Consider the following 19062-nt stretch of genomic DNA (forward strand, 5'->3'; position numbering starts at 1 on the left):
CATGTATGGGCGGAAGAGGCGCCAGCTACTGGCGCGGCGACAGGAAGTGTGTACCCGGTTCCTCTTCCGGTCTCTTTCTCCCATCTTCAGGCAACATGGCTTCGTTTGAACAGATGAGAGCGAATGTGGGGAAACTAATGCGGGGTATAGACAGGTAAGTGTAGGGGTCCGTGGGCGGCCATTCTCTATAGCAGCACGGTGTGTACAGGGCTACCTTTCTATTACATACAGGGACTGAGGACAGCCAGTGTGATCAATGAGCTGTACATTGAATTACACTCTTCCCAAGGAAGAAATCGAGTTGCTGATATAAGTATTGGTCACCCCACCCCCCCTCCTGTGAGATCTGTTGGCATCAGATTATGAAACAAAGGCTGGCATTGGGTGACGTTTAGTTTGCTATCATAAATAATTGCCTTTATAAGTGTTTCCCACCTTTTTCTGTCTTTTGTTGCTTCTCTGCTGGTCTCCTGCAGTCTGTTTTCAGCCCCCTCCGGTCTGCTGGCACCCCAGCCATGGCTGCATGGAATTTTTCCCGGCAGGTTTCCCAAAGCTGACGGCAGCAGATTATGCCTGCAAAATATGTGTTCAAACGATCGCTTGTAGTCTCCATCAGAAGTCCCTCTGGAGTGACAACACAGGAGCTCAGTTGGGAGACAAGGACAGAGTGTTGTCACCCCCTTAAAGCATAAGTCCACCTTTTTAAAGACAAATAGTTGCATATTTTTGCAGATAACAAAAAAAGTGCTTTTTTTTTTTTTTTTTTTTTTTTTTTTTTTTTTTGAGGCTGCAAAGCATTGCACACATGATCAGCAGATCACAGGTGGGAGCTTATGAAGAATCTGAGGATAGCTGACTGCTCATACCCCCCATACGGGCAAACAGTTACTGGTGGACAGGAAGATCGATGAACTATGAGAGTCTCCCCAGAGCCCCATGCAGTTCATTGAGCACTACAAACCATCTGCTGCAGTGACAGACTGTAGTTGTAGTTCATTTACAGATCGCTGTGAGTGAATGATGTGGCCGTGTGGGGTTCGGCTCAATGTATTTCTTGGGGTTCACTTCTTTAGGTGCTGTAGAGGGAAATCCATCTATTAATTGCAATTTTAAATGGATTGTAAAGTCTGTACTTTTTTTTTTTTTTTCTATAAAAATAACAAACCTGCTCCGTTGCAGTTGATTTGCACAGAGCTGCCCCGATCCTCCTCTTCTCTGGTCCCTCTTCGGCGCTCCTGGCCACTCCCTCCTGTTCAGTGCCCGCACAGTTAGACCCCTTTCACACTGAAAGGCGACTTTCAGGCATTTTAGTGCAAAAAATAGTTCCTGAAAAGCGCCTCTCAAGCCTCCCCAGTATAAAAACCAGAGTGCTATCACACTAGGGCGGTGTGCTTGCAGGACACTGAAAAAAGTCCTGCAAGCAGCATCTTTGGGGTGGTTTGGGAGCGGGTATACACCTCTCCCAAAACGCCCTGCTCATTGAAATGAATAGGCAGCGCTGCCTTAGCGGTGCAACATGGGTGCTTTTAACCCTTTGTTCGGCAGGTAGCAGGGGATAAAAGCCCCCTCTAGTGGCCAAAAAGCGCCACTAAAACTAGCGGCATGGCCCCAGTGTGAAAGGGGTCTTAGAGTGTTTTTTTTTTTTTATAGTTTGTAACATTTGTCTCAGAAAATGCACAGCTTTATTAATACTGATTAGTGTGTCTGTATAAGGTACCCTTGGGAATCTTTAATCCTTTTTCATTTGCTATGGGGGCAGCCGAGCCTCAGCTCAATTTGTCCATTCAGATACGGTTCAGCCCTGCCCCCTCTCTCTCCTCATTGGCTAACTGACTGTGATTGACAGCAGTGGGAGCCAGTGGTGCCACTGCTGTGTCTCAGCCAATCAGGAGGGAGAATCCCGGAGGCCGAAGCACTCGTGGACATCGCTGGATAAAAATGGGGCTCAGGTAAGTATTAGGGGGGTGCTACAAACACAAGAATTTTTATCTTAATGCATAGAATTAAGATAAAAAAAAACCTTCTGCCTTTACAACCACTTTAATTGTGTTATGTTCCATTACATCTACCATAAGACTAAGTTTAGACGGACAGCAACCCTTGTCGCCCCTCTAAGAATAGCAATCCACTACTCTGTAAATGCCACACCACTGTGCTGCAACCCAAAGCAATTGCCCAAAGTTGCGCCACAGCCCTTTTTGACTTAAATCACATTTGGTGGCAGTACTGCCTGCAGAATGCCATATAGGGGATCACTTTTACCATGGCTGCAAAGCACTGTGGCATTGGTACAATCCTGGTCAACTGCCTTTGCAGCTTAAGGGGGAAATATAAACGTGGCTCAAAACACTTTTTTTTTTGCCCCCTGACTGCAAGTGTAGCTCTAACGTGGATAGATTAGTGTAGTATGAACATTTTGGGGGAAATTTACTAAAACTGGTGCTCACAGAATCTGGTACAGCGGTGCATAGTAACCAATCAGCTTCCAGTTTTTTTGTCAAAGCTTAAGCCCCAGTTCATACTATGTGGTGTGAGGAGCCGTATGTGATTTTTAACAGTAATCGCACCACATTGCTGTTCAAATCACATACAAATCTTCAGCAGTGGCACCGAATTCGCACCAAAAACGTGCAGGACCCTTTTTTTTGTCCACGCCAGAATCGGAATCGCAAGGGTGTATACACCCATGTGATCCGATTCAGCAAATCACACTGCGTTTTGCAAACCGATTTCAGGGTGTCATTAACTTAACATCTACACACCCACATCAATCCGCATGAACGTGCTGCGATTTGCATGCGGTGCGGAATCCACAACGCACAAGTGTGAACCGGGGCTGATTGAACAAACTGAAATTAGAAGCTGATTGGTTACAATTCAGAGTTGCACCAGATTCTGTGTGCACCAGTTTTAGTAAATCCCCCCCCCCCCCCCTTATGTAGTTACAATATGAATACAGACCAGCCATATTAAAATATTCATTGCCTGATAATGTGTAAATGGGAACTTTGCAACCCAGGGTTGATTGTGAGACCTACAGAGACACACCCCTTTCTCAAATTGTCTGAAAGGGTAAGTATTGAATTCCCAATGTTGTGTTAATTCCAAAATACGTTATTCCGATATCTACTCCTTCACCAAGTTGTATCAAGAAAGTTGGCCCTGTTCTTGTCAGGGCTATAAAAACGATTGGGTTGTTGGGGGATTATTGCAGCAATTAAGTTTGATTTCTCCTGTGTTGCAGCTCATTCAAACTTATTAAGATATGTTGTGATGTGTGTGTTACACAACATGGGCTGATGTGAATGGGCTCTAAGACAGTTGGCATATATGTATGTAAACATGCATTTAGCTTTTTGCCTGACATTCTGCTGATATTAAATAGCCGGTGGGCCTCCTTAATAAATTTTATTGGGTGTCTTTCTTCTACAGGTACAATCCAGAAAATTTGGCTACTCTAGAACGCTATGTAGAGACCCAGGCTAAGGAGAATGCGTATGACCTGGAAGCCAACCTAGCTGTGCTAAAACTGTATGTATTCTCATAATGCCAAAAACTCTATTAATTGCATGTTTGAGTTTTTGTTGGAAGTGCTCTGTCTTTTGACTTGTGTTGCCACATTCAGGAAGCTGTAAAGACAAGAAAAAAATTGCTAGTCAATCTTTAGCAGGTCTTTCAGGGTTGAGTTGTATTATTTAAAGCATACGTTCACTTTTCCAAAAAAAAGTAATAAATGCACATTTTTTTTTTTTTTTGAACTACCTAGAGCAGTGATGGCGAACCTTGGCACCCCAGATGTTTTGGAACTACATTTCCCATGATGCTCATGCACTCTGCAGTGTAGTTGAGCATCATGGGAAATAAAGTTCCAAAACATCTGGGGTTCCAAGGTTCGCCATCACTGACCTAGAGCGATCAACAGCAGCCGGTGGTTCATTGAGAACTACAATCTGCCAGCCACAAAAGTTCTTGGGACTGCAGTTTTTACAGACCACTTTAAATGACGTGAACAGAGCCATTTTTTTTTTTTTTAAAGCTTTGCGACAGCGAGCAGGGGGAGAAGATCCCCCGCTCGCTGTCAAATCAGGGGGTGCGGGGGCCAGTGCATTTGTTACATGTTACACTCTGACTATGGGTGTAACGTGTTACAAAATATGAACTTATCCTTTAATCTCCTGCAACAGAATGAATTAGACGGGCTTCACAGCAGTGTATCCCTGTAATGCGCAACATTTTTTTTGGAGCAATGCTTTGCAGTGTAGTTCCTTTAAAAAAAAAAAAAGTGCCAGGACCAGTTTTTCACTGCAAAGAATCAGAAAGGTATGAAGGCACCCCTAATGTTTTGACATTAACCTCAGCTGTAGCATGCTGAAATAAATGTGGTATAAGTTAGGTAACTGCTAACAAACAATTCAGTTGCTTAAAAAAGAAACAAAACTCTAGAAGCTGTGCCAAAAAAAAAGCCACGATATACCAGTATTGCCTGTGGCCTGTCTCCAGCTGATCTTTCCTTTTGTCCTGCACTGTTTTGGTGTGGAGGCTGCTATGCCTCCAGCAAGAAGAACAGTGGGCAGCACAGAAGTCACATCACCAAATCTCACTTCAGATCTGCTAAGATGAGCAGCCAGAGGCAGCAGTGCCTGAGATTTCACATTATAGCTATAAAGCTACAAGGCTGCAACACCCTCATAGAGGAAGAAGTGCTCTGCTATTTTCCAGCATTCATGCCAGACAACAGGTTACATTTGTTAGCCCCTTTGTAATAGCAATAAAGTTAAATGAAAAAAGTGTTTTAAAAAAATTAAATTCTAATAAAACAAAAATAAAGACAAATTTAAAAGCACCTCTGTACACATCCCAGTGCAAACATGCAGTGTAAGGTGTGTATGCAAGCGTAAATTGCGCCACACATGAAGTATTGCTGCAAACGTTGGAGTGAGCAATAATGCTTGAAGAAAATGAGATCTACTGATAAGTTTGTGTTATCTTCTATGCACAACTAAAGATAATTTATTGATCCTGCCAGAAATTGAGATTTCAATATAGAAGCAACTTATTACAGTTTACTATCTCAGAATGGTTCTAAGATTACAACCCTGAAGCATACATACTGTATAAAGTTTATTTTTGTAGCTCAAATATTGACTTCTCCCATAATTTGTGAGGAAGGTCTGGTGTCTGTGTTTGCCATAACAGCTGGATACATTTCATAAGTCATTTTCATAGTGCTGGTTACAAAGGATCTCATTGGCTGCTGCAGGCAACACTCCTATCTTCCTGTACTCTAGTTAAGACCCCTTTCACACTGGGGCCGCGTTCAAGGTAAAACGCCGCTAGTTTTAGTGGCGCTTTACAGCTGTTTTGGAGGCGCTTTTCGGCCGCTAGTGGAGTGCTTTTAACCCCAAACAAGGGGTTAAAAAGGCCTGTATTTCGCCGTTTCCTATGCGCTGCCCATTCATTCCAATAGACAGGGCGTTTTGGGAGTGCTAAATACAGCGCTCCCAACCCGCCCCAAAGATGCTGCTTGCAGGACTGTTCGGAACGTCCCGCAAGTGCACCGCCCCAGTGTGAAAAGTCACACTTGAGGCAGTTTTAAGGCACTTAGCAGAGGCTATTTCCAGTGCTAATGCGACTGAAAACCGCCCCAGTGTGAAAGGTCTCAGGCTGGGTTTACACTATTGCGAATTGGATGCAGGTTCCTCGCATTCAATTCACAAAAGCAGGAGATTCTGACCGGCTCTCTATGGAGCCAGTTCACATATCTCCATTGTGGCTCCAGTGAGAATTTGCACAGGGATCCTGTGCGTCTTTTTTTGATCTGTTTCAGGTTCGAAGTCAGCCAAAAATTCGGGCTGAAACGGTGAATGGGGATGCACGGACCCCTGCTGTGAGCTGCATGTGACAGAGACAGGTTACTTCTGGATGGGAGAATAAGGAAAGGAGGAATAGGGGTGTGGTATTGTGTGAAGAGAAGTGAAGGTGTGCACCATGAAAAGTGTTCTCTCTGAGATCAAGCTCCATCTCCCCACTGCAAGCTGTCAGATGAGATTATAGGGGCTGTAGCTAAAGCTGGCTAATGTTAATAAACATTACCATTCAGCTGACAAGAGTCTGACGAAACAGTTCAACATTTTAAGTTAAAGGTCACCATACATATTTCAGTCTGACCGTACAATCTTTGTACATCCAACCTTATGTAACATAAGGACCTGACTAATTTATTTGATCAATATGTATCCAGGCAGGCCCTTTCCATAGTTTAGGAAGTTGTTCAATCAGATTGTAATGTGTGGTGAGTTACAATCTGATTGTAAATCTAAAGTCACAATAAAACTAAACTAAAGTCACTAAACGAAACTAAAGTCACAATACTCACTTACCTTCTCTCCAACGGTCTGATATCCATGAGAGGCTCTTGCCTACACTGGCATGTTGTCCCTGGCCTCTTCTGTGTTCCAGTCTTTGTCATTAATGGCCTGCACAGGATGACATAAATCCAGTACAGGAATCGGTCATTCCCGCACACCGGGACTGTGCCAGTGATGTAACCTGAGCTGTGCATGCCGCAGAAGTGACATATCCTGGCTTTGTAAAGTTACCTTTAGTTCTGCTTTAAATGTAAATGTGCCCTGTGAGTAGATTTTACAGGATTTTGGATAAAATGCACTTGTTCCTTATGCATATAAAAAATATATATACGTAACACACACACATGCTGTTACCTTACAGCTGTAAGGTAAGAGGCCACCTTACATCATAGTGTGTCGCACAGGAGATGAAACCTCACTTGGCACATTGCGTTTTTTTGCACAGAAGAGCATAAGTCACCGTATATATTATACTGTGGAGAGACTCCAGCATTTGGTTTCACTATCCCTCCATATACATTTTCAAGACTACTATTCAAAATTGTTTATGTGAATTGCATCTTGTGCACATTGTCACTTTTAGCACTCAGCACTTTACAAATTATTTGCCTTCAAAATGTTTGAATTATGTAGCACATAGTCACTTTTCTATTTACTCATTTATTTTATTGATTATATCATATATAATCGTGTAGCCTTACCTATTATTTATTATTATTATTATTATTATTATTATTATTATTATTATCCTTATCCTATCAATTGATTATTTACTAGTTAGCCCATATATATAACAGCGCAGCACTACTTATTGTATATCTGTTCCTTTTTGTGGTTATGGATTAATCCTCCCAGTGCTTTGCAGCAGTTGGTCATTCTGTCGAGTAGCGCAGGAATACGTATTGTGTTTTTTGTACTTTGGATAAGAGCTCTGAGTGTTTCTCTCTCTTGCAGCTATCAGTTCAATCCAGCTTTCTTCCAGACGACAGTCACCGCACAGATCCTCCTCAAAGCTCTGACCAACCTTCCACACACAGACTTCACGCTCTGCAAGTGTATGATCGACCAGGCTCATGTATCCTTCTAGTCTGACCGCATGAGAAATGCAAAACAAAATCATGAATCCATAAATGTCTTTTGAGTTTTGAGTTGGTAACTATGGGGCCTTGGGGGTCTGGAAGAAGAAACTCCTCTAAGATTCCCAGTGGTTCATAGCAAACCATGAGATTCTACAATGCTGCGTTGGAAAGATAAAAGTGTTGATCTTATTGGTCACTGTATGAAAACACTCTGAGGCACACCAAAACTTTTTTTTTTTTTTGTAGGTTTTACATGGAATGGGAAAAAATTGACAACCTTTGTCAGGTTATTGTGTTATCCTTTTTTCTTTTTATACAGACTTCCCTTATTTTCATATCCTATTTCCAACTGTCCCTGGGCAGGGAGTGAGATTAAACCTACCCAGAATCCTGACAGTTTCTAACCTTTCCCACGCTACTAAATATATCATGTAAAGTTCTGGCAATCAAACCAATGCAGGGAAATTAAGTACAATCTGCACATGGTGAAATCTGAAGTTATTTTTCAGCTCTTCAACCTGTGCAGTCATGTGTTAAACCTAAAACTGAAAAAAAAAAAAAAATAGCATTCAGGAAAGCTTTGTATTGCTGAAGGGACATGGCTTGTCTTTTCTGCAATAAATGTTTTACCCTTCTGCTTACAAACCTCTTTTACAGTGTGCACTCTTGGCCTGGTATATGCCAGGATGAATTGATGCGCAGGAGTTGCGGCATTCTGGGCTAGCCAGTCAAGATGGCCTAATATGGCGAACCCGGAAGAAGAGCAGGAGAAGAGGTTGGCACCAGCGAGTGAGCTCACAGACATCGCATTGCTGGAGCGCAGATGTTTTTTTTTTTTTTACAAGAGAAAAAAATTTAATTCAATTTTTACAGTACAAGCGATGTGTATATACACAGTTGTTTACAGAGATGTTATTGCATGAATGGAGTGGAGATGTTTAGTTCTACTTCAGAGTGTCCCTTGCCAATCCTTAAAGCAAGGCTTCAGCCTTTTTGCATACTTTCCCTAATATTAATATTAATATATTAATCTCCCTCACCTTTCACATAGTCACAAGGGAGGGCCCCTCCCTTCCAGGTTCTTTATAGCTAGGTGAGGACGATGTACTCCGGCAGGCTCCTGGTATACTTGCGTATCCTGCGCGTATGCGTCATGGCACGTCATCAGGGCACCATCTGTCTTACTGGTTCTAATAGCCAACCCCCCCGATGACGTGCCTGCAAGATCCAGGAAGAGACTACAGACTCCTGATCATGTCAGAGATGAAGATGGTGGTTTGGAACCTGGTGGGCTGTAGCAGGGCAGTGGATTACTACAGAATGCTGCTGGATTTGCCAAGTGTGTTAATTGAGAATTACATCAAAAACCAGGTGAAAGGGAGTGAAGTTCCACTTTATGGTATCATTTATCAGTACCTGTGCACTATATAAAAATGTACTTTACATTTGGAAGGCGGATCAGCGAATATGGAGGGGGGGGGGGTGGTTAATTATTTCAGCCAATTGGAAAACAAAGAATGTCATTGTATTGGGCTGACTAGATGTACACCGGAATTGCAGTAATGGTAAAGGTAGCTGCTATATAGGGATTGTTAGAGAGCTGTGACGAGAGAGGGAGCAATGAAAAAACGTAGCCACTTCCCTGCACAGGTACTGTTAGATGAGATTGCAAATATAATGGCAAAAGTCACTTTAAATTGTGACAATCATTAGAACTGGGTGGATTTTTTTTCTTTTTTTTTTTTAAATCTCCTTAACTTGTCAACATCCAGCAAGAAGAACGTCCAATCAGACAGATCCTGTATTTGGGAGACCTCCTGGAAACTTGTCACTTTCAGTCTTTTTGGGTAAGTGTTCTTTCCATATAAAATTCGGGATTGCCAGATTTGGTTTAGATTGTAAGCTCCACAAGCAGAGCTTCTCTATTGAACTGTGTTGTAATTGTACTGTTTCACTTTGTATGGTAAAGTACTGAGCAAACTGTTGGCACTATATAACTCCTGTATAATAATAATTTAATTTGTATGGAAGTTAGTGCGAACAACTGGAAGGGCGCGTCAGGTTTGTAAGGTTACCTTTTCTGTTTCCTTTTCCTAACAGCAGAAGTGTGTAGAACTTTATAGCATATCACAGAAAACATTCTAATTGGTAGCTATGGAGTAACAGACAGTGTGTTTTTTTTTTTTTTTTTTTTTTGTTTGTTTTTTTGTTTTTATCTTGCACACCTTGAAATATGAGGATGTGATATGGGCAGTTTTGATATCCAGTAAAAGAAAATAGATGTACTGTATGCTTTTTTTTTTTCTTTTTTTTTTTTTTTAAATCTGGTCATGGCAATGTGGGCTGATATTTACAGACATATTCAGTAAAGTATTACAATATATTAATAAGTGTAATAATCTCCCATACTGCATCAAACCTATTCCCAATTATGTTATCAGCAGCCCACTCACACTGTCGTGTTTCACACCACTGTTGAATTTTAAGTCCCGGTTTACACTGATAAGGTGTGAGAAACGCAGTGATTCCTGTGCGTTTCCCTCACCAAATAGCAATCGCACTGTGTTCATGTTGTCTGCTGTGGGTGTCAATTAAAAGTTAACACCGCAAAAGCAGTGCATTTGCCTGAACCAGATCACATGGGTGTAACCGCACATGCTATCCGGTTCTAATACGAACAAAAAAAGCTGCCTGCACCTTTTTCATGTGGTAGTGGTGCGATTTCAGCCATTTAAAATAAATGGCTGAAATCGTACCACACAGAATCGCATGTAATTTGCACAGGAATGTGGTGTGATCCCTGTGCGAAACGCATGCAGTGTGAACCAGGGCTAAATAAAGTGTAGCGCTGATGGATGAATATAATCACTTACCAACGTGCCAGTCTTTTATATAATAACCATATACAATTGCCATCATCTACACCATATTTGTCAATGGTATTGGGACACATGCCTTTACACGCACATAAACTTTAATGGCAGTCCCAGTCTGTGGGGTTCAATATTGAGCTGGCCCACCCTTTGCAGCTATAACAGCTTCAACTCTTCTTGGAAGGCTGTCCACAAGGTTTAGGAGTGTGTTTATGGGAATGTTTGACCATTCTTCCAGAAGCGCATTTGTGAGGTCAGGCACTGACTGATGTTGGACGAGAAGGCCTGGCTCGCAGTCTCCGCTCAAACTCATCCCAAAGGTGTTCTATCAGGTTGGGGTTAGGACTCTGTGCAGGCCATCAAGTTTCTCCACCCCAAACTCGCTTATCCATGTCTTTATGGAAAGGGTGGGCCAACTCAATATTGAATCCTACAGCAACCAATCAGATTTTAGTTTCTTTTAATCAAGTCAAGTGAAATTCTGGTTGCAGTTTAGAGGCTTTGGTGTCTCATTGTAAATAGGTGTTTTTAAACTTTCCTAGCATAAATTCTTGTCATGATAGTGTAAGGTTTAGTTTTAGGTATCAAATTCAGGCTAAAGGCTATGTGTATGGGGTATGAGATAAGCTTAGGGGATACATTAAAGTTAAATGAAACCTGTGCTCAAAGATGCATACAAGCTGTTATTGCTGGCAGGAAAATGATAGTTGGGTTGGAAAATTAGTTACCTGGCTGTCTCTTTCTTTAATCACTGACATGGAACAAGCATGCTGCAAGTGACTCAGAGAATGCTGCAGCCAGCATTTTTTGGAAGAGGTCTGGAGTTACTATATACATTTTTTGTTTTCTGTTTCTTTTCCTTCTCAGGAGTGATTTTGAAAGAAGCATTACCACAATTTACAAATGTTTGTTGACTCCCTCCATTGAACCAAGTGCTTGGTCCTGTTCAGATCCGTAGCTTCATTTTGCATAATAGTACATACTTTTTTTTCTGTTTGTTCTGTGCTATAGCTCCACCCCAGGCTGAAGCCCAATTTATTCCCTCCCTGTGTGGTGTGAAGTGCCTCCAAGTAAATAGTGCAGCAATGCTCTTTTGTCTCACAGAATGGCCACATTGTACAGAGGTTCCCTAATGCTATGCAGACAGAGACCACTGATACTTAAAATTTAGGAAGTGAACCCCTGAAGGAGGTTACCAGTGTATTTAAATGTAGGGATGGGCTCAGACGTGTTTGGATCGTAGTCCCAACCTACCTGAGCAATCCTGCCTGGAAGCCCTCACTGCGCGCCGCCAATCATAGGCAGTGAGGCATTTCTTGGCCCGCAAAATACACGATGCATATGATTGGTAGTGTGCAGTGACTGCTTCCTGGTGGGATTGCTCAGTTGGGACTACGAACCAAACACGCCTGAGCCCATCCCTTTTTGAATGTTCTCTGCACATTTTATTTAATTAATTTTGACTAAATGGTGCATTTTGTCTCCCCAGCAAGCGTTGGATGAGAATCTTGATCTCCTTGATGGTATTGCTGGCTTTGAGGATTCTGTGAGAAAATGTAAGTAAACCATATGGAGTATACAGTATATGGTATATGCATTGGTATTCGCTTTAGCACAACATCTGCGGTGCTCAGATGCTACAGTTCCAAAATTCCTCTTCCTCTTCCTCCAAAAAAAGACAGGAGCTGCCACTTCTTACAGGTGGTGGCTTCAGGGTTGTCATCTTGACCACTATCTGGTGAGTTGCTGTCCATAGAGTGGTTGTAAACCACAGTGTGCTTTTTTTTTTTTTTTTTTTTTTTTTTTTTTGCAATGTAAACCCATAATGTGCTAGTATGCATCGCATACCTGAAAACTAAGCCTTCCAGGGATGCACGGTCATCGCTGGAGGCCACTTTCTTCACCCGTCTTCCTTCTGAGTCCGCGGACTCCGGCTGTTTGACTGGCCAGAGCTACGATGTCACTGCTGCGCATGCGCGGGGGAGCCGCCTTTTACGGCACAGGATTCTGAAGGAACGGCCTACTTGTACATTCACACCAGTCTCTGCCCTCAAGGAGCTTAAAATGTGAGGTCCCTAACTCGCATTCATACATACACATTCTAAGTCCAATTTAGGCAGGAGCCATTTAACCTATCAGCATGTCTTTGGAGTGCGAGAGAAAATCAAACCCACGTGGGTGCACGGTAGTGCCGTGGTTGGGATTCAGTCCAACAACCCTAGTGCTGCTAGGCTGAATAAGTTCAAACTTTTCACAATTTACTAGCTGCATGCTTTGTCCAGGTCACCAACTCACTAGATAGTACAGCCAGAGTTATAACAAAGGCCTCAGGACCTTTTATCTTTAAAAACTGCTCAGCTGCAGAACCACATTTTTTATCCTAACCTTTTCCTTTTATGCATGGGACCCATGAATTGGGACCCTAAGTTGTAGGGGTTCAGGAAGAATGACTGAGCATGCTGGGCAGTGAATCTGTCAGCTGGGTTATAGGTTGTCCTGTTATCCTAATGATTTTCTTCTTCTGTATTTGTTGTAGTCATCTGCCATGTTGTGGGGATCACATACCAGCACATAGACCGGTGGCTTTTGGCTGAGATGCTTGGAGATCTGTCAGGTATGTTATTCAAATCTTATATCAAATATATATGTGTTCGTAAACCTGAGTTGTCAAAGTAAAGCAGAAATAATGCATGAATGTTCCAAGTCTGAAGCTTCCTGCGTGTCCTCCAGCCTTCTTGGAGGACTAAAGTCGACCACAGATGGTTGCAAGAAATTTGACCACGGGTTGCAAGAAAGAAAATCATTTAATTTTCCCCATCAACAGTCATTGTTGATGGGGGTATCCATCCCGCGGAGCTATTGCGTTCTCCTGGTGGGGGAGAGGGGTTACGGGGAGCCATCCCTGCTGGGGAAAACACAGTGATTATTGCTAGTGGCTATAGCCATGGCATTAATCGCATGAAAAATTCGACAGGCTAGTTGTACCCAAGTTGATCGATTGAACCTGCCAAGATTCATACCATCTATGGCCGGCTTAAAGCGGGGGTCCACCTATCTATCGGTTTTTTTTTTTTTTGTTTTTTTTGGAGTTCATTCACAAACTTTTCTTCTCATGATTATCTACTCACATGTTCTGTGTAATAAGTCCGCCTGTGTCCGATTTTGTTGTAAAGAATAACTTATAAATTTCACTGAAGGCGGTTTCCATCTTCACTGTGGGCATTTGAAGCCCACAAGCATGTATTTCCTGGATGCAGTGAATGCTGTGCTCCCAGCATTCACCGAGATGTTGTGATGACGCTGTTGCACAATGCATGCTGGGAAGCCTGAGACTAGCTCCCAGGGAACTGTGGGAGGTCTGGGAGAGGCTAGAAACACGCCTACTCCCATGGGAGGAAAACCCAGGAAGTGCTAAGAAGATTAGAAAAAAAAGGTAATTACGGAGATTTAAATTTTTTTACACAGCATGTCAGCATCTAGGCAAGGAAGAGAATGCATAGAGATAATGTTCAAAATTTGGGTGGAACCCCGCTTTAAGGATAAGTATTCTAACAGTGATGAGGCATCCTGTTTGCAGCCTAAACAAGTTTTGTCCTAAGTGCCTGAAGAATGTTAAGATGACAACACTGTACATTGTAATAATCTGATTAGTTTACTGGCATGAAATTTTTTTTTCCCCGAGACCACGTAGTGGACAAAAAGGCGTTTTCTCTGTGGAAATCTGCTTTAATTCCTGTGTCTTCTTTTTGTCAGAGCCCCAGCTTAGAGTATGGATGAGCAAATACGGCTGGACAGAAGCAGAAAATGGCAAGATCTTCATCTGTAACCAGGAGGAGAACATCAAACCCAAAAACATTGTGGAAAAGATTGACTTTGATAGTAGGTTTGCCTGATGTTATACTGCACCTTACCCAACACTCTCTAGAACAGTGGTTCTCAACCCCCCCCCAGTGCCCTGACCCCTCGATAAAAGTTGTGGGGACCCCTAACAGTAAAATTATTTTCGTAGCATGGGTTGTCAGCACCCAAGGCAAGACAAGTAATTTTCGCCCCTAGCCCACGGACATTTAGCGCTCCCTAAGTCCCTTCCACTTGTACAGTATTAAAACCCCTTATGGTATGTTTTAGGATGTACCACTCTTTGTTCTCCTTTCTTTGCCCTTTATCTCTCTTGTGTGGTTTTTTTTTTTTTTTTTTTTTTTTTTTTTTTTTTTTTTTCCCCATCACGCTCTCTAGCCGTCTTTGTTCTCTTTTTTTTTTTTTTCCCTTTTTCTTTGTTCCCCCCCTTCCCTCTCCCTTTCATGTATTCTTTATTTTTATTCCTTCTCTTACTCCTTGGTGGGTGGAATGGGATGAGTGGCAGGGAATTAGGATGAGTGGCAGTGCTGGGGGGAGTTGTGATCAGCCAGCTTAGGTGCTCTTGATCAAGGTCATCTGCTGATGTGAAAACTGTAGTGGGGACTTTTAATGGCAACTATAATCACAGGTACTGTTACTCACTGTCTCCGACTTTGTAATGTCTCGTAGCAGTAACACCTATGCCGAAATCAGGAGATAGGGTCTCCTCCAGCCTCTCCCGCTTCACATTGCTCACCAGACAGCTGACCTCTAGTCTCTGCCCCCCAGCCATGCCGTGAACTGAATGGGCAGCTGCGAAGAGGCCGAGCGGGTGGCCACAGGCTCCAGGGACAGCCCTACTTGGTGGCTGCAAAAAGGCTGGGAGAGCAGCGCGGGCTTCAGAAACAGCCAAGGATTCAGTGACCCCTGGCAAATCATCATTTGACCCCCAGGTTGAGAATCACTGCTCTAGAGTGAGAACATACAGAGGCTTCAGCATGTAAGGAAGGCATGTACAAAGGTTTTCCTTTGTCCCTGTTTGGAGGAGAACTATATAAAGGAAAAGTACAGCCAAAGCCAGCGGCGACCTGTCCAAACGGGGCACAGGTGTGCCGCCCCCATAATCCATGCGCCTGGCCCCTAATTTATATGCAGGGTGCTGGACGCATGGATTCCAATGGGGTTTTTTTTTTTTTTTGAAGCACGTGATTAGAGTCTGAGGCTCTAATTTGCTTCACTAAAGCAAGTGGGTAAAACCTTGTGAGCTGCCAAACTACTCCCCTAAAGTGAAAATCTAAAATAAAAATAAAAGTAAAAAAGTAAATAAAAAAATAAATATAAATAAAACTCAAACAGCTGCCAGCACTTCCCACACTTCCCCCAAATGTGACAATGCAAACTGATATATCAAATGTGCAGAGCTTAAATAGCTATATAACTAATATACATGTGTAACACAAATACAACAAATAACCAGAAAATATATCCTGTGATGCAAGGGTAATTTAATAAATGTCCAAAAAATAATAGAAAGTGCTCATGCTCCGTGTATTGCACAAAAAGCCTTACTAATGTAGTATCCTGTGATACAAAGGTAAAGTGTCCAAAAAAATATATAAAGTGCACGTGCTTCGTGTATTCCACAAGAAATCCTTTAATGATGATATTTCAAAAATCCATTATGAAAACATAAAACATGATGATGGTGATGATATCTTCATGCAGTGTCCTCACTCCCTCCACCAGATGTACCTTCACCTTTGAAGGCTTCATATAAAAGACTGTGATAAATATTATCAGCTTGAAAAGATCCTCCTGTGTTTCCCCTTTCCTGTGGTGGCTAATTTTGGCTTAAATGCTGATAAAAGGATCACTCCTTCCTCCTGATTTAAAGTGCAGGTCAAAAGCCACTGCTTCCTCCTGGCTATCAGCAGTCTCCTCATATATAACACATGTGGAAAACAATAGAAGCTTGCAATAGTGTAATAACGTTTAAAACTGGTTTATTGAAACTTAAAATCCACATAAATTTACACTCACATTTTGCATAATAAAAACACGCCTTGGTATGCTTATAGGCAAAGGGGTGATAACATCACCTGGAGACCGAATCTGCAGCCCCAGATTCCGGCGTTCACCCCATCCTAAACCTGTGCTGCAAGAGACTCCTTGCTTACTTCCTCGTCAACCGATCAAGCTCCTCCTACCGGTTTTGTCACAATCTCGTGACTTCCTCTGGGAAGTTGTGTTACAATAGCAAATTAATATTCGCTATTGTCTTCCTGTATTCTGGCTCAGGAAGCAGGTCCTGAAACCCGATTGGGCATGAGGCGAAGCAATCCTATTGGCTACCGAGGAGGGAGCAGACGCAGGGGGGAAGTCTGCTGCCCGGAGGAAGCCCGCGACCTAGATTAGTTAAGTGCAGACCAGCCACCACTTTGGCCCTAGTTCTCCTCTAGATTACAGGAGTGCACTTCTGTGCCCCGTTTTCAGCTGACAGCTAAAGTCTGCTGTCAGCAGATGTCAATCAGCTGGTTCAGGCTCTGGATCTATCCTGAGTTTGATGGAATCCACCCAGATGTCTGGCAGCTGGCTCAGCCACTCCACCCTCTTCACAGTCCAGCGCTCCAGTGAGCACTGGAGGAGCAGAGCAGAGAGCTGGAGACTGACAGACTCACTGAAGACCTAGAACTGATTAGCAGTCTTTGATTGCACAGTTCTCCGTCTTAGAGGTGGCGGGGGACAGATGCAGCATCAGGCCAATGCTGCATCCACCTAGGTGAATATAATTGTGTTATTAAATTCTCGCAGTTTTCTTTTAAGGTAGTGGAGATACATTCATATACTGCTAAGATTAGGGCCAGGATTGGTCAAAATGCATCAGTGTGGATTATGATGGTTTTATACCCGTTGTGGTAATAAAGGAAGAACTAATTCTCTACTATGCAAGCAGAGATTATGCTTAATCTCAAATTGGGCAGAAGTTGAAATCTCATTTACAACTTGGGCCTATGGTCCAAGGGTCTTGACAGGGATAAATTTGAAGGCTAACACGGGTGTCTTTTATCTGCACTTCAGCACTGTTAATGCTGTAAATCAGGTCAACTTTAGTATTAAAGCATTTCTAAAGGCAAAAAAATATAATTAATATGTTATACTCCCTGCTCTGTGAAATGTTATTGCACAGAGCAGCCCTGAACCTCCTCTTCTGGGGTCTCCCACCAGCAAACTTGGCTGCTCCTTTTCTGTTTGCCCCCCATAGTAAGTGGCTTGCTATGGTGACAGACATGGGGGGCTCGCTCCTGAGCCAAGCTGTGTGTTAGATTGGCAGGAGCCAATTGCTCTCACTGATCTCAAAGTAGTGTAGTGAGAGCAGGGAGACAGGAAAGATAACTGTCAGCCAAGCACAGCACTGGATTGATTTAGGAGGTAAGTGTTTGGTGTGTGGGGGGAGAAGGTGGGTCACAGCAAGTGGCAAAACGTTTTTTACCTTAATACAAGGAATTAATATAAAAAACTTTTTATATTTATAACCACTTTAACCTAAAGAACAGTCTAAGGCCTCATTCATGTTTACTTCTTGCTGCTTACCACAAGAGATAAAAGGGAAACGACTAGAGGAATAAGTGTGGAAAGGATTGTTAATGTTGAATTTTACTGTATGGCCTCAGGATATGTTAATGCAAATACATAAATAAACGGCCAGTTGTATTAAGTGTGTTTGACCACATTTTGCTTGTTCAAAATCTTCATTTACTAAAGGCATGTTTTTGTTTTTTTTCTCCTTGCAGGTGTATCTGGAATCATGGCATCCTCTCAGTGATAATCTTTCCTAAGAAAATGCAACTTATTTTATGTACAGAGTATGTGCCACATCAAATAATAAAATGTTGAATTGGTCCTTTCTTGTCTAATGCTTTCCCAACTTTATTGATATCCTAGAACATGGACGCTCAACCTGTGGCCCTCCAGCTGTTGCAGAACTACAAGTCCCATGAAGCATTGCAAGGCTGACAGTTACAAGCATGACTCCCAAAGGACAGGAGCATGTAGTTTCACAACAGCTGGAGGGCCACAGGTTGGGCACCCATGTCCTAGAACGTTTGATGGTAAAATGTCCATATAATATTATAATTTGAATGTTGGAACTATATCCAACACAAGTCAAGGTTGAATGATGCGCATGGTTTACAATAAAGTACCAAAAGCAAATTGCACATCTGCCTACCTTCCACCTTAGTACTTGTGACGTATTTATTTCAAAGTAAAGTAAACAAAGATCTAACTCATTATGCAAGTAGGGATTATGCTAAAAAGTGCAACTTTACCAATAACCACGTGATAAAAAAATGTTCTTTAGCAAAGAATATTCCTCATTAATAATTATGCTACCAAAATTAGTGTGTAAATCGCCTCCAGCATTGCTCCTGTTTCTTCTTGCTGGAGGCTGCCATTTTTCTGAAGCCCAGAGTCCCTGAACAGAAAAGAAGTAAATCGTAAAACAGAACTAAACAGAGTTTAACAGTTTCAAAAAAAGTTACATTGCTGGGAATGCTAACTCACATTTGCTTGTTTCCTAAACCAAACTGTCCAGCCATCAAATGTCTGGTGTCATAACTGATCACATGTGCCTCACCATGGCCGTTGCAGATCAAACAGAAGCTGTAAAGGGATAAGGAGGGTTTAACTTCCCTTTTAAAGTGGTTGTTACCTTACAAAACCCTTTCACTGGCAGCCCCTCTTCTTTATCTGGCGATAACTCACAGTATAAGTGTTTGTTTAAATCTATGCCTAGAAATACCTTTTTTTTTTTTTTTTTTTTTTTTTTTTTTTTTTTTTCAGGTATCTTCAGGCCGGTCACGTGACTTCTGGCCACTCCCCTACTACGATCCAGGGCTACAGCGG

At 42.3% G+C, this 19062-nt stretch overlaps 1 protein-coding gene across 1 annotated transcript; it reads left to right on the forward strand.

Moving 5' to 3' along the window:
* The first annotated feature begins 1 nt into the window (after window position 1).
* On the forward strand, window positions 2-18058 carry EIF3K (eukaryotic translation initiation factor 3 subunit K). Its single transcript, XM_073598731.1, has 8 exons — window positions 2-154; window positions 3433-3531; window positions 7323-7443; window positions 9220-9294; window positions 11810-11876; window positions 12857-12934; window positions 14074-14199; window positions 17949-18058. The coding sequence occupies exons 1-8, from the start codon at window positions 6-8 to the stop codon at window positions 17978-17980; spliced, it is 747 nt and encodes a 248-aa protein (XP_073454832.1). The 5' UTR covers window positions 2-5; the 3' UTR covers window positions 17981-18058.
* Window positions 18059-19062: the final 1004 nt, after the last annotated feature.

Source organism: Aquarana catesbeiana, linkage group LG09, assembly GCF_042186555.1.
Source record: "Aquarana catesbeiana isolate 2022-GZ linkage group LG09, ASM4218655v1, whole genome shotgun sequence".
NCBI lineage: Eukaryota > Metazoa > Chordata > Amphibia > Anura > Ranidae > Aquarana > Aquarana catesbeiana.